Source organism: Manihot esculenta, chromosome 18 (genome assembly GCF_001659605.2).
Source record: "Manihot esculenta cultivar AM560-2 chromosome 18, M.esculenta_v8, whole genome shotgun sequence".
NCBI lineage: Eukaryota > Viridiplantae > Streptophyta > Magnoliopsida > Malpighiales > Euphorbiaceae > Manihot > Manihot esculenta.
This window is the reverse complement of record NC_035178.2, coordinates 33,046,020-33,061,876: the sequence shown is the minus strand read 5'-3', so window position 1 is coordinate 33,061,876 and position 15,857 is coordinate 33,046,020. Positions and strand designations below refer to the sequence as shown.

The window sequence follows — 15,857 nt, the reverse complement described above, 5'->3', positions numbered from 1 at the left end:
AAGCCCACACATCCTCTGCACTAACAGGTCTGGCCCTTTCGAGTCTTGATACCGGGCCCCTTTCAATTTCTCCATCAGGCTGGCCTCGCCTTCACAGCACCTCGGGCCGATCTCCTTTGGGCCCAGCTTTGCTCCTATCTCCCGGCCCAGCCCAGAACCAGAAGGAAGACTCATTTATCTGCCTTGTGGACCCATCCACACGCGCGTGAAGAGGATCAGAGGCCGTTACGCATGGGGCAGAGATCTGATTCCCTCGTACGTCCGAATCAACGTAGCAGGGACAGGTGGTCCAATGATATACGTTCTGTTAGCACGTCACTAGCAGACAAAAGGAAACATATAAAAGGAGAAATACTCTCCTCTAGGTCTAAGTTTTTTCCAGTTTTACAGAACCCATTGTAAAACCCTATTTTCTGGATCTCAGATCATCAATTGGCGTCGTCTGTGGGAAACGAAGGAGATCTTTTCATCACCGGAGTTCTACTTTTAACAAAACCCACTGAGATCCACAATGGCTAATCACAATGAAAGCAACCTTAACATCCCAAACGACCTGAGCTCTGCCCAAGAGGGGCAGCAGTTCTCCTTTTCTAGCCCTACAACACTAAACAACCAAACACCCATTCCTCTCAATCCCTCGCCAAGCTTGGCAGGGAATGCTCCCACCCCTACCTTATCCAACCAGGACCTCCAAACCATGGCCCTCCAACTGCAGAACACTGCCCACTGGTTGGGGCAGATAATGCAACAAAGGGGCCTCAGCACCCCGATAAATACACTCCCAGTGGTAGAAGAACCCCAAACCAATGAGCCCCAACCTGCCCTTGACCGCCTTCAAACCAGCAGCCGCAGTATCGGAGAAAAGGAGAGAAGAGCCGGGAAGAGGAAGAACTGGAGGCCCGAATCCATGGAAGGAGAGTGAGGGAGATGATAGAGAATGATGAGGCTGACAACTATTCTGCCGGGACAACCAAGTGGACGAGAAGTGAAGCAGAGGAGGAGGAATATCACCTAGAGAAGAAACCCAGGCTGGAAGATGAGAATGTAGACCAAAAGCTGCAGAAGTTGAGAGAGCAGCTCTTGGCCGAGCTGGGAAAGAAGGATCAGAGCCAAACCTTCCTGCCCACTTCTTCACCTTTCTCGAAGCGGGTACAGCAGGAGACTATTCCAAAGAAGTTTACGATGCCATCAATGACGGCTTATGACGGAGCTGGAAACCCACGAGAGCATGTCCTCAACTACAAGACTTTCATAGAGCTGCAGACTCTATCAGATGCCTTGATGTGCAAGGCATTCCCAATGACGCTCTCGGGGCCAGTGAGGGCGTGGTTTAATAACCTTGAGGCTGGAAGTATCAGCAGTTTTGGAGATCTGGCCACTCGCTTCATCAGCCGGTTTATTGCCGGGGTGCCTGCGGATAGAAAGACGAGCTACCTAGAAACAATCAAGCAGAGAAGAGACGAATCGCTCAGGGAGTACGTCGCTCGTTTCAATACGGAGGCTCTGCAAATTCCAGAGCTCGATGAGGGAAGGGCGGTGGAGGCCATGCAGAAGGGAACGACCTCTGCTGAGTTCTTCAGCTCACTAAGCAGGAAGCCTCCGACCTCACTAGCCGAGCTGATGCAGAGGGCTGAAAAGTATATAAGGCAGGATGATGCCTTAGTGACAAGCCGATTCGCCAAGGAAGCGGTAGGTAAGGAGAAAGCCCCGGAGGAAAGGAGGCCGGAGAAGCATGAGAGGAAACATGGCAAAAGGCCTGAGCCTTACAGACAGCCCTGGGAACGAAGGGACCAAAGGCCACTCCCTCCGTGGGTCCCAGAGAAGCCGACCCCACTTAACGCTTCTAGAGCCGAAGTACTCATGGCCGTCCAAGACAAAGAATTCGTAGAGTGGCCCAGACCCCTGAGAACAGAAGCCGACCAGCGAAATCCTGACAAATACTGTCAGTTCCATCGCACTTATGGCCATGATACCAATAACTGCTTCCAGTTGATCACAGAAATCGAGAGGCTGATAAAAAGAGGGCACCTGAAGAACTTCGTGAAGAAACCGGAAGAACAAAGACCTCAGCCCAATTCGGCAACCCAAGCGTCGAGGAGAGCGGGAGCAGTGAATGATGGGTCTAGTGGGACCATTAACATGATCGTGGGGGGCACAGGAGGTCGGATGAGTCATAGAGGAAAGAAGAGGAGTCGAGAGGGAGAAAGCAGTGGCGCCGAGGTCATGCAGGTCATCGAACACTCTCTAGTGGCCATCACTTTCTCTCCGGAGGATGCTCAAGGTGTTCAAATGCCCCATGACGATGCCCTTGTCATTGAAGCTGTCATCCACAACTATCGGGTGAAGAAAATCCTAGTGGATGATGGGAGTAAGGTCAACCTGCTACCCTACCGGGTCTTCAAGCAGATGGGAACCCCTGAAGAACAGTTGGTCCGGGATCAGGCACCGGTCAAAGGAATCAGAGGAGTCCCAGTATCTGTAGAAGGGAAGGTGAAGCTGGCTCTCACCCTAGGAGAAGCACCTAGGACTCGCACTCATTATGCTGTGTTCCTGGTAGTCAAACTTCCTCTGAGCTACAATGCGATCCTGGGAAGACCTGCGCTGTTTGACTTTGAGGTCGTCACCAGTATCAGATACCTAGCAATGAAGTTCCCAACAGAAGCATGGGTGGGAATAGTTCGGGGAAGCCAGGAGGAAGCAAGGGCAGTGTACCTAGCCACGGTAGCAGAGCCGAGCTCAACAGAGGAGAGGCTGGATTCAAAAGTCCTGGAGGTCCGAGACGAGAAAACAGAGGCCAGGACAGAACCGGTAGGGGAACTGGAGATTTTTCCCTTATCAGAAGTGGAAACAGATAAAGTCTTCAGTCTCAACGCCGGCCTCACCAAAGAGCAGAAAATTGAGGTCATGGCCCTGATCCGAAATCACGCATCAAGCTTCACCTGGAAGCCTTCTGACATGCCCAGGATTGACCCAAAAGTGATGACGCACAAGTTGAATGTCCTCCCTGAAGCTAGACCGGTAAAGCAGAAGAAGAGGGTAGTAGGAAGGGAGAAGCAATAGGCTACCAAGGAGGAGGTACTGAAGCTAGAAGAGGTAGGCTTTATTAGGGAAGTCATGTACCCACAGTGGTTAGCTAATCCTGTACTAGTCAAAAAAGCCAATGGCAAATATAGGATGTGCATAGATTTCACTGACCTAAATCAGGCCTGTCCTAAAAATTGTTATCCCCTCCCTGATATTAATAAAATGGTTGACTCTACGGCCGATTTCGATTACATATCTTCTTTGGATGCTATGTCTGGCTATCATCAAATCCCAATGGACCGGTTAGATGAAGAAAAGACCTCGTTCATAATAGAAAATGGGACATACTGCTACAAAGCCATGCCCTTCGGGCTAAAAAACGCCGGGGCAACATACCAAAGACTGATGAACAAAATCTTCAAAAGCCAGATCGGCAGAAACGTAGAGGTTTATGTAGACGATATGGTAGTCAAAAGCCTAACTTTCCAGCAGCACATAGCAGATTTGAGGGAGGTTTTCGGAGTATTAGACCAGTATAGAATGAAGTTGAACCCAGCAAAATGTGCCTTCTTCATCAGAGGAGGAAAATTCCTGGGGTACATGGTGAGTGGGAAAGGTATCGAGCCCAACCCAGAGAAGGTAGAAGCCATATTGAACATGCCAGAACCGACCTGCGTAAGGGACGTCCAGAGACTGACCGGGAGAGTAGTGGCGCTTAATCGATTCATGTCGAGGTCGGCAGAAAAGTGTTTACCATTCTTCAAGAAGTTGAGGAAAGTGCGAAACTTCGAATGGACAGAAGACTGTCGGGAAGCCTTCAAAGAACTCAAAAGCTATCTCAGCTCGCCTCACGTGCTTAATAGTCCCATGGAAGGGGAGGAACTTCTGATATACCTGGCGGCCTCTGAGCAAGCAGTCAGCGCCGTATTGGTAAGGGTGGAAGAAGGAGAGCAGAAGCCTATTTTCTATGTCAGCAAGGTGCTTAAAGACGCCGAGGTCAGATATTTGAATATTGAGAAGATAGCCTACACTCTACTACTGGCAGTCCGAAAGTTCAGGGTTTATCTGGAAAGCCACCAGGGAGTAGTAATGACCGATCAACCCTTGAAGAAGATTTTGCATAGACCGGAGACCTCAGGTCGGATGCTAGCTTGGTCCATTGAGATTAGTCCTTATTGCTTAGAGTATCAACCTCGAACAGCCATAAAATCTCAGGCCCTTGCTGATTTCATAGCAGAGTGCACATTCAGTGAGGAACAAGGAGAATCATCTTCAGAAGTGTCGGGGAAGCAAAGAAAGGAAGAACTTTTCCAAAAGTTCAGCTGGAAGTTATATGTAGACGGGGCTTCAAGCACCGAAGGCAGCGGTGCTGGAATAATGCTTAAGGGGCCTGGAGGATTTAAGGTTTGCTACGCCCTACGCTTAGAATTCAAAGCCTCCAATAACATGGCGGAGTATGAAGCCTTAATAAACGGAATGCTGGTGGCCATGGAAGTAGGGGCAACTGACCTCGAAGTAAATAGCGACTCACAGCTGGTGGTCAACCAGATAACTGGGGCATATCAAGCCAGAGACCCAACCATGCAGAGCTACCTGGCAAAAGTAAAAGCTATAGAGGCTGAACTCATAGATCGGGGAGTTCCCATCAAATTTCAAAGAATACCTCGAGAAGAAAATGAGGAAGCCGACCTGCTTAGTCGGTTGTCCAAAGAAGAATTAGAACAGCTCCCCGATGAAGTGTACATACAGCACGTCTACACGCCTGCTTTTAATAAAACAAACACGGTATTGCAGGTAGAACAAAGCCCGACTTGGATGACCCCATACATACAATACCTGGAGAAGGAAAAGCTCCCTGAGGATAAAGATGAAGCTAGAAAGATAACAGCTCGTGCTGCCAACTATCAAGCAATAAGGGGGACCTTATACAAAAAAGTGAAATCCAGCCCGTGGCTCCGGTGTGTGAGCCCGGCTGAGGCTACAAAGGTGATGGAAGAGATACACAAGGGAATGTGCGGAGCTCACGAAGGAGCAGGGACCTTAGCCAATAAAACATTCAGGCAAGGGTACTACTGGCCCACTGTTAAAAAGGAGGCAGAAGAGTTTGTCCGAAGGTGCGACGTATGCCAAAGATTTGCTAATGCCATCAAAGTCCCAGCCACTCCTCAAGCCAATATATCCAGTCCATGGCCATTCTCACAATGGGGAATAGACATCCTGGGACCCTTCCCCAAGACCACGGGACAGAAGAAATTCGTAGTAGTGGCTGTGGAATACTTCTCCAAATGGCCAGAGGCGGAAGCAATAGCCACCATCACAGCTCGCAAGATGATAGACTTCGTATGGGGAAACATCATCTGCAGGTTTGGCATACCAAGAGTACTCATATCTGACAATGGCAGACAATTTGACTGCAGCACCTTCAGAGCATTTACGGCAAACATGGGTATATGGCACAAGTTTTCTTCAGTGGCCCATCCTCAGACCAATGGTCAAACAGAGGTTACCAACAGAGCTATCCTCCAGGGATTAAAAAAACGGCTGGATGGGGTAAAGGCAAACTGGGCAGAAGAGCTCAATAGTATCCTGTGGGCACTTCGAACTACCCCCAGAACGTCCACTAAAGAAATGCCCTTTGCACTTTCTTACGGTACAGAGGCCGTAGTCCCAGTCGAGCTGCAAATCCCCACTCATCGAGTCCAATTTGCTAACGAGAACAGCAACGACGACAAGTTAAGGAACAACTTGGACGCTCTCGAAGAAATTAGGGAAGAAGCTCAAGTCCGAACTGCTGCCTACCAACAACGGGCAGCCCGTTATTACAACCAAAGGGTCAGGGAAAGAAGTCTAAAGGTAGAGGACCTGGCCCTAAGAAACTTAGAAGCTACGGGAAAAAGAGCAGCAGTGGGCAAGTTGGTACCGACCTGGAAGGGCCCATTCAGGATAGCAAAAGTGGTTAAGCCAGGAGTATACCGAATCGAAGATATGCAAGGAAATCCTGAGCCCCACGCCTGGAATATCCAACACTTGAAGAGATATTTCCCCTGAAATATTTGTAAAGAAAAGCATTGTACTCTGAAAAACATGAATGAATAAAATAACATCATTCCTTCCAAAACGAGATTATCTTTATTATTGTGAATGATTCTCTGTAGAAAACAAAGAACAAAGCTCAGAAGACCTTTCTGAGATATAGAGATCTCAGAGAGACAGAAGACCTCACTGAAATATAAAGATCTCAGGGAGGTAGAAGACAAGGATCCCCAAGATCTCCTGGCACCAGAAGACCTCACTGAGATATAAAGATCTCAAAGAGATAGAAGACCTCACTGAGATATAGAGATCTCAGAGAGGCAAAAGATCTCACTGAGATATAGAGATCTCAGAGAGATAGAAGATCTCACTGAGATATAGAGATCTCAAAGAGATAGAAGACCTCACTGAGATATAGAGATCTCAGAGAGATAGAAGACCTCACTGAGATATAGAGATCTCAAAGAGATAGAAGACCTCACTGAGATATAGAGATCTCAGAGAGATAGAAGACCTCACTGAGATATAGAGATCTCAGAGAGGCAGAAGACCTCACTGAGATATAGAGATCTCAGAGAGATAGAAGACCTCACTGAGATATAGAGATCTCAGAGAGATAGAAGACCTCACTGAGATATAGAGATCTCAGAGAGGCAGAAGACCTCACGGAGATATAGAGATCTCAAAGAGGCAGAAGACCTCACTGAGATATAGAGATCTCAGGGAGGTAGAAGACCAGGATCCCCAAGATCTCCTGGCACCAGAAGATCTCACTGAGATATAGAGATCTCAGAAAGATAGAAGACCTCACTGAGATATAGAGATCTCAGAGAGGTGGAAGACCTCACTGAGATATAGAGATCCCAGGGAGGTAGAAGATCAGGATCCCCAAGATCTCCCGGCACCAGAAGACCTCAGATCTCAGAGAAGTAGAAGACCTCATGGATCCCAGGGAGGTAAAAGGACATAGTTCTGACCTCCCACAAAAGATTGGGGCAATCATAAGAGGCACCGACCTCGAAAAGTGACCGCTAGTCCTAAACCAGCTCAACTAGCCCAGAGAAAGGTCTAAACAGCAAAGAACCCACAAAACGCTCGAGGGTAGACAGCTCGGAAAAAGAAAGGCTAAGTCCGACCTCACAAACGAGTTCGGAACACCAAAGCAAAAAAAACAAAATTCCGAACTCCTGAGCTCGCGAAATAAGCAGCGTCACAGACTATAGGCATAAAAACCTAAGCAAAGAGCGAAGAACCGAGCTCCCAGCTCGGATAGACCCGCAACATGAAACACTCAGGCAGAATGAAGCTAAGTATAGAGGAAATAACAGAGAACCGAGCTCCCTCTATGAAAAGGCCCATAAATGCAGGAACACATAGGAGGATAAACGAAGGCAAAGGACTGTGCGCACAGCTCGAGTCAGTTTGCCATGAATAGACATCCGAACTCGTAACCAAGAAGAAACGTAAAGTCGGCTAAAATAAGCCCACGCGATTACAAACAAAGTTTAGGGGAGAAACCCAATGGTATGAGCAGAAGAGACCTCAACTTCATCCCCTGACAGGTCAGTACTAAAGGCAGAAAGACGAGCCCTGCTCATCACCTAAAAAGGTACATGATCTGACTTATCATTATTAAGCAAAGGGTATGAGCCCGAACTGGTAGTAACGAAGTAATAAGGACATCTTGGAATCATACAAACCTGCGGGTCAAGAGCTCAACTCACTGGTTAAAAACAGAGCTCGCGAGTACGGTTAGTGCAGCTCGGAAAGAGTAAACCAAAAGCGGTTAGTCCAGCTCGGAAAGAGTAAACCAAAAGCTCAGTTGGCTAAACAAACTCTAGTTCTGATCGGCTAGGAGGCGAGGAGGAAAAACGATACAGCGGATCCCTCAGCAAAAATTACGAAACATGCGGTCTAAATACTTCGCTCATGATAAGGAAAGAACAGCTCGAATACGAACGAAAAACAAAAATTTCATTAAAAGAAAAATACATTACAGCATGTTACAAATACCTACACTACGGGATGAAAGGCTACCCTTAAAGGATTTACATGCTCGGATACATCATCATCTACGTTTACATCATTATCACCTACACTACTATCTTAACTTTCAACTTCAGAAGAATTCTCATAGTTCGGAAGATGAGCTTCACAGGCCGGCTGAGCTCTGTCTTGTTATTATAGGGGAACTGAACAAGTTGATCCCCATAAGCATTTCTCACTGTTCCATCATAGGCAGGCTTCCTGCCGCCCAAGTGTGATGCACGATACACTCGAGCAAGGCGAGGAAAACCGGCGAGGCATTCTGAAGAGCAATGGAACAAGTGAATGTTGCAAATCTACACACATACTATGTTGGACTAATTTTAGCAGGTTACCCTTGCTAATATTACGTGTGTAGACAGCATCTCGTATCTCATAATAAGCCTCAGAAACCATGCTATTCCATGAGTTCGAGTCAGGAGCAGACATCAGGGGCACCACAAGAATCTCCTCCTCCTCCCCGGGAGAAAGAAAGGCAGGAGCAGGGGGAGGAGGTCGTCCGGACGACCTGGAAAACATGATTCTGGCAACTTGTCGAGTAACCTCCCTCGCCAATCGCCCCATTAGGAAGACATCCGAAGCAATGTTCAAGCTCCCTATGGTCGGCGTAAGAGTCTTAGGGGGCGTAATCCGGTTCATCTTTACCACCAAAGGCTGCAAAAATCACAAAAGTAAGGTTAGGACAGACCCCTATGAAAGATGTAGCAAATTCAAGAGAAAACATAAAGAGAGTAAAACCAGGGGCCAGCGTCCGAAAAACAATTCCGAAATATTGGAAAACCCCGTTGAAAGAAGGAGATAAGAGAGGGATAAACCATACCTTTTCCACATGACAAAGAAAACTAAACTTGCATCTTTCGGGAGACCAATTGAACCAGAGGAAGGAAGATCGGAAAAAGAGATCCTGTTGTCCCGATAAGGAGCCCGAGGATGAGAAGGAGGTGTTATTAATATATAGTCAGAGGCTGAGATTTTAATGTAAGACAGGGCGACCTTATACTCTAGGTTAGCGGCATCAGAATCCTTAAAGGCTATTTACAAAAGAGGAAAGAAAGCGTATCGGAAAGATAAAGGCAGGAAAGTGAAGATAACAGTGCGCACAAAGAGCAGAGGAAAGCTAGAAATAGAAAAAAGACGGAAAAGATTTAAAGCTACAAGTGACAAAAAGATGAAAAGGCGTCATGGAGCAAGCTGAATTCAAACAGGCGCGGTCATAATGATTCTTGATGTTTACCCCCTCGACAGTTGGGGCAATAACTGCCGAGGAGGTAAAGGGGCAATTGATGACCGCTGGATTTTTCCACCCCAGTCAGGGGCCAAGCCCACGATCGCGGCCCATCGCTCAGAAGCCCACACATCCTCTGCACTAACAGGTCTGGCCGAATTTCTCCACCAGGCTAGCCTCGCCTTCACTGCACCTCGGGCCGATCTCCTTTGGGCCCAGCTTTGCTCCTATCTCCCGACCCAGCCCAGAACCAGAAGGAAGACTCATTTATCTGCCTTGTGGACCCATCTACACGCGCGTGAAGAGGATCAGAGGCCGTTACGCATGGGGCAGAGATCTGATTCCCTCGTACGTCCGAATCAACGTAGCAGGGACAGGTGGTCCAATGATATACATTCTGTTAGCACGTCACTAGCAGACAAAAGGAAACATATAAAATGAGAAATACTCTCCTCTAGGTCTAAGTTTTTTCCAGTTTTACAGAACTCATTGTAAAATCCTATTTTCTGGATCTCAGATCATCATCATCTAAATAAATTATATTATCACTTTATTATTCTTATAATCAATATTTTAAATTAAAATACTTATCTATCAATTTAATATTATTAAAATAAAAAATTATTTTAAAAATCTTACCTCAAAATATTTATATCACTATTTATATATGTTTTAAAATTAAAATAAATTTTTAATATAATGATTAATCATATAAATAACAATTTATTATCTTATAAAATAATATTACTAAATTTATTAATATTTTATAATTAACGATATATGCATATAATTAATTTTTTTTAAAATATTAAAATATTAATATTTAAAATTAAGTTGATTCTTAAAACTATAATTTATCATTGTAATATTTTATTTTTTATATAATTTTAAATTAATTTTTATATGTTATTTTGATAATTTTATATTAAAATTTTGATTTTCTAATATATATATATACATACCATAATTTATATTTTTATTTAATTAATTTAAATAAATTAAGATAATAAAAATTATTATTCACTTTAAAATTTAACTATAATTATAAATAATTAAAGCAACAACTTATTATATGATAATTTTATATTATTAAAACTATTATTTTATATTTTTTATAATTAATTAATATTTAATTCAAATTTTTAATAATTAGAAGATTCATTCATTATCAAATAATTTAATATTAATAAAATTTTTGCTTTATATTATTTTTTATAATTATTAACATTTAAATGTAAATCTAATAATACGTTATATGATAATTATTTTAATATTTTTAATTAATATTTAAATTTATTATTTTAATAATTTTATCTAAAAAAATTAATTTAAATATTATTAAAATTATTAATTTTTAATAATTATCCTACATAATTATTAAATTAATTAAATTTATAAATAAAAAATTTAAGCATTCATTAATTTTAAATGATAAATATCTAAAACCGTTTTAAGAAATTATTTAATAATAAAATAATTATCATTTTAAAATTTAAAAGCAATTGTAAATATATTCTTTTTTATAAAATTTAATATTTAAATGTAAATCTAATAATACGTTATATGATAATTATTTTAATATTTTTAATAATATTTAAACTTATTATTTTAATAATCTTATCTAAAAAATTAATTTAAATATTTCCAAAATTATTTATTTTAATAATTATCCTACATAATTATCAAATAAAATTAATTAAATTTATAGACAAAAAAATTTAAACATACATTAGTTTTAAATGATAAATATCTAAAATCATTTTAAGAAATTATTTAAATAATAAAACAATTATCATTTTAAAATTTAAAAGCAATTGTTATTTTTGATAATTATTTAATATTTAAATGTAAATCTAATAATATGTTATATGATAACTATTTTAATATTCTATTTAATTTCAAATTAATTGAGAATGTCTTTTAACATTTAAATTATATTTGAGTTTTTTTATTTAAATTTAAGTTTCATTAGATTAATTGATAAAATTTTTATTATTTTTATTTTAATTAAATAAATTTCTTATTTTAACTTTAAATTTTAAATTTTTTAATGAATATAATTTTATTATGTTTTTTAATTTAATTATAATTATAAATTTAAATTTAAAAATATTAAAATTAGACTTATATGTAAATTATTTTAGTTAATGCAATTACTTATCAAGTTTTTCCTCTTTCTTTTATACTATTGAATTCCTACCATTAATTATTTCAACTACTTTTTTCACGCAGGCGAGCAGTATTCAGTTTAAACTGAAAAAATTAATCAAATTAAATTAATTTAAAAATTCAGTTTGATTTTTTATTCATTTTGATTCAATTGAATTTTTAATTTCAAAAATTTCAGTTATTTCGATTCAATTTTTAGCAAAAAAAAATTTATAAAATCGAACCAAATCGACTAGTGATAATAGTATATTATTTTTCAATAGAGAAATTATATCATATTGAAGTTAAAATATTTTAATTAAATTTTAAAATATTAAAATTAAAATGTAAAAAATAAAAAATTTATTAAAAATTCAAATCGATCAAATCAAATCGAATTAAACTGAATCAGACTGGTTCAATTTGAATCAATTTTTAATCAAAATCGATTCAATTCGATTTTTGTAAATACTAAAATTTTAGTTTTCAGTTTTGATAACCGCTGGATTTCTTAACCCCGAACCAGGGCCTCGACCATAGCCAAAAGCCCATCAAGCAGAGGCCCACATACACACGTGAGACAAGCCTGACCCGTATGCCTTCAAAGGCCGGGCTCACCCATCTCCTTCATTCAGGCCGGCCCAACCCGCGCCAAGCAAGCCCTCTCCTCTTGGGCTCAGCATCTGGTCCGACTCTCAGCCCAGCCCAGTGTCAGACCCAACTCAGACAGCCTGGCAGATCCATACGGATGTACGCATGGGGAGAATCAGAGGCCGTTACGCATGGAGCAGGCGGCTGATACCCTCGTACACCCAAATCTGCATGCCAGAGACGCGTGTCCCAATCACGGAGAGGCCTTTACACGTCACCATGAGCCAAGCAGAAAAGATAAAAGGGGAGCACAGTCCCCAGGCAGAGAAAGTTTTGAAGAGGGATCTGAGAAAGTTGTATCAACCATTGTCTTGTAATACAAAACCCTTGTAAAACCCTATTCCATTGGATCTCAGATCATCAATTGGCGCCGTCTGTGGGAAACGAAGGAGATCTTTTCATCACCGGAGTTTCCACTTTCAAAACCCACTGAGATCCACGATGGCAAACCACCAAGAAAGTAATCTTAACCTTCCTAATGACATGAGCTCTGCTCAAGAAGGGCAGCAGTTCTCTTTTTCTGGCCCAACAACGATGAATAACCAAACACTTGTTCCCCCTAATCCCTCGCCAAGCTTGGCAGGGAATGCTCCCCCTATGACCCTGTCCAACCAGGACATTCAAACCATGGCTCTCCAGTTACAAACCACTGCTCACTGGTTGGGGCAGATAATGCAACAGAGGGGTCTTAGCACCCCAGTGAATGCACTCCCAGTAGTGGAGGAACCCAGAACCAATGAGCCCCGACCCATCTCCGACCATCTTCGAACTAACAGTCATGATACCGGGGAAGACGAAGAACCACAGGCCCGAACCCATGCGAGGAGAGTCAAAGAAATGATAGACAACGAGGAGGTGGATAACTGTGTTGCTGAAACAACCGCCGAGACCGGAACGGAAGCGGAGGAGGAAGAGGAATGCAGTTCGGAAGACGAGAAGATGAACAAAAAGTTAGAAAAGTTGAAAGAACAGCTCTTAGCCGAGCTAGGTAAGAAAGATCAAAGCCTAACCTCCTTACCTACTTCTTCTCCTTTCTCCAAGATGGTACAGCAAGAGACTGTCCCCAAGAAGTTCATGATGCCATCAACAGCAGCCTATGACGGAGCTGGCAACCCGAGGGAGCACGTCATGAACTATAAGACGTTCATGGAGTTGCAGACTTTATCAGATGCCTTAATGTGTAAGGTATTCCCTACAACACTCTCGGGACCAGCACGAGCATGGTTCAATAGTCTGGAGGCCGGAAGCATCAAAAGTTTTGGAGACCTCGCTACTCGCTTCATTAGCCGGTTTATAGCTGGGGTACCAGCAGATAGAAAGACGAGCTACCTGGAAACCGTGAGGCAGAAGGCAGGGGAATCACTTAGAGAATACGTTGCCCGTTTCAACACGGAGGCCCTACAGATTCCCGAGCTAGACGAAGGGAGGGCAGTAGAGGCCATGCAGAAGGGGACAATCTCTGCCGAGTTCTTCGGCTCTTTGAGCAGGAAACCTCCGACCTCACTGGCCGAGTTAATGAAGAGAGCGGAGAAATACATAAGGCAGGATGATGCCTTAGTGACGAGCAGATTTGCCAAAGGGACGGCAGCAAAAGACAAAGCCCCGGAGGAGAAAAGGCCGGAGAGACATGAGAAGAAGCATGGGAAGAGGCATGAGCCGTATAAGCAGGCCTGGGAGAGAAGGGACCAAAGGCCTCCTCCCCATCCGCGGGTTCCTGAGCCAAGAACGCTCCCGCCTTGGGTCCCTGAAAAGCCGACCCCTCTCAACGCTTCCAGAGCCGAAGTGCTCATGGCAGTTCAGGATAAGGAATTCCTCCAGTGGCCAAAGCCCATGAGGTCGGAGGCGGATCAAAGAAACCCTGACAAGTATTGCCAGTATCACCGGACGCATGGTCATGATACAAATAACTGTTTTCAGTTGATTGCGGAAATTGAGAGGCTGATAAAAAGGGGGCATCTCAAAAACTTTGTGAAAAAACCGGAAGGGCAGAGGCCTCAGGCCGGACCGGCAACCCAGATGCCGAGGAGAACAGGAGCCGGGCCAGTGAATGATGGATCCAGCGGGACCATCAATATGATTGTTGGAGGAACAGGAGGGCGGATGAACCGTCGAGGAAAGAAAAGAAACCGAGAAGGGGAGACCAGCAGCGGCGAAGTCATGCAGATCATGGAGCATTCTCCCACGACCATCACTTTCTCTCCAGAGGATGCACAGGGTATTCAGATGCCCCATGATGATGCGTTAGTCATTGAGGCTGTCATCAATAACTTTCGGGTGAAGAAAGTCCTGATAGATGATGGGAGTAAAGTTAACCTGTTGCCATATCGGGTTTTCCAGCAGATGGGAATTCCCGAAGAACAGCTGGTCCGAGACCGATCCCCAATCAAAGGGATTGGAGGAGCGCCGGTGCTCGTTGAGGGCAAGGTGAAACTGGCTGTCACCTTGGGAGAAGCACCTAGAACTCGCACTCACTACGAGATATTTGTGGTGGTTAAACTCCCATTGTGCTACAACGTGATTCTGGGGAGGCCGGCGTTGTTCGATTTCGAGGCTGTCACTAGCATCCGGTATCTGGCACTCAAATTCCCAACAGAGAAAGGAGTGGGAATAGTTAAGGGCTGCCAAGAAGAAGCAAGGGCTGTATACTTGGCCACAGTGGCAGAGCCGAGCTCAACTGAAGAAGAACTTGACTCGGAAGTCCTGGAGGTCAGGGATGAGAACAAGGAAGCTCGGACAGAGCCAGTTGGAGAACTGGAGACTTTCTCCTTGTCAGAAGCAGAACCGAGCAAAATCTTCAGCCTCAACGCCAACCTCACCCAAGGACAGAAAAATGAAGTAATGGCTTTAATCCGGAGTCACGCACCGACCTTCGCATGGAAGCCCTCAGACATGCCAGGAATTGACCCTAAGGTAATGACGCACCGGCTGAATGTCCTCCCTGAAGCTAAACCAGTGAAGCAAAAGAAGAGAGTAGTGGGAAGGGAAAACAACAGGCTACCCGGGAGGAAGTACAAAAACTAGAGGAAGCAGGTTTTGTTAGGGAGGTAATGTATCCGCAATGGCTGGCAAATCCTGTGTTGGTCAAAAAAGCCAATGGCAAATACAGGATGTGCATAGATTTTACCGACCTAAATAAGGCCTGTCCTAAAGATTGTTATCCCCTTCCCGATATTAATAAAATGGTCGACTCAACGGCCGGCTTTGATTACATGTCTTCTTTGGATGCTATGTCTGGTTATCATCAAATCCCGATGGAAAGCTCGGATGAGGAAAAAACCTCATTTATAACCGAAGATGGGACTTACTGCTACAGAGCTATGCCCTTCGGGTTGAGAAACGCCGGGGCAACTTATCAAAGATTGATGAATAAGATCTTTAAAAACCAGATTGGCAGAAACGTGGAGGTGTATGTGGATGACATGGTGGTCAAGAGTTCAACTTTCCAGCAACACGTTGCCGATTTAAGGGAGGTATTTGGGGTACTGGATCAATATAGAATGAAGTTGAACCCAGCGAAATGCGCCTTCTTTATCAGGGGAGGAAAGTTCCTGGGGTATATGGTGAGTGAAAAGGGCATTGAGCCTAATCCGGAGAAGGTGGAAGCTATACTAAGTATGTCGGAGCCGACCTGTGTAAGGGACGTACAAAGATTAACCGGGAGAGTAGTGGCGCTCAACCGATTCATGTCGAGGTCGGCAGAGAAGTGCTTGCCATTCTTCAAGAAGTTAAG

At 43.4% G+C, this 15,857-nt stretch overlaps 1 protein-coding gene across 1 annotated transcript; it reads left to right on the top strand.

Moving 5' to 3' along the window:
• The first annotated feature begins 1,182 nt into the window (after positions 1-1,182).
• On the top strand, positions 1,183-3,107 carry LOC122722469. The gene is made up of 3 exons (XM_043953174.1): positions 1,183-1,747; positions 2,000-2,856; positions 3,015-3,107. Exons 1-3 carry the CDS (start codon positions 1,183-1,185, stop codon positions 3,105-3,107), a joined length of 1,515 nt encoding a protein of 504 aa, XP_043809109.1.
• Positions 3,108-15,857: the final 12,750 nt, after the last annotated feature.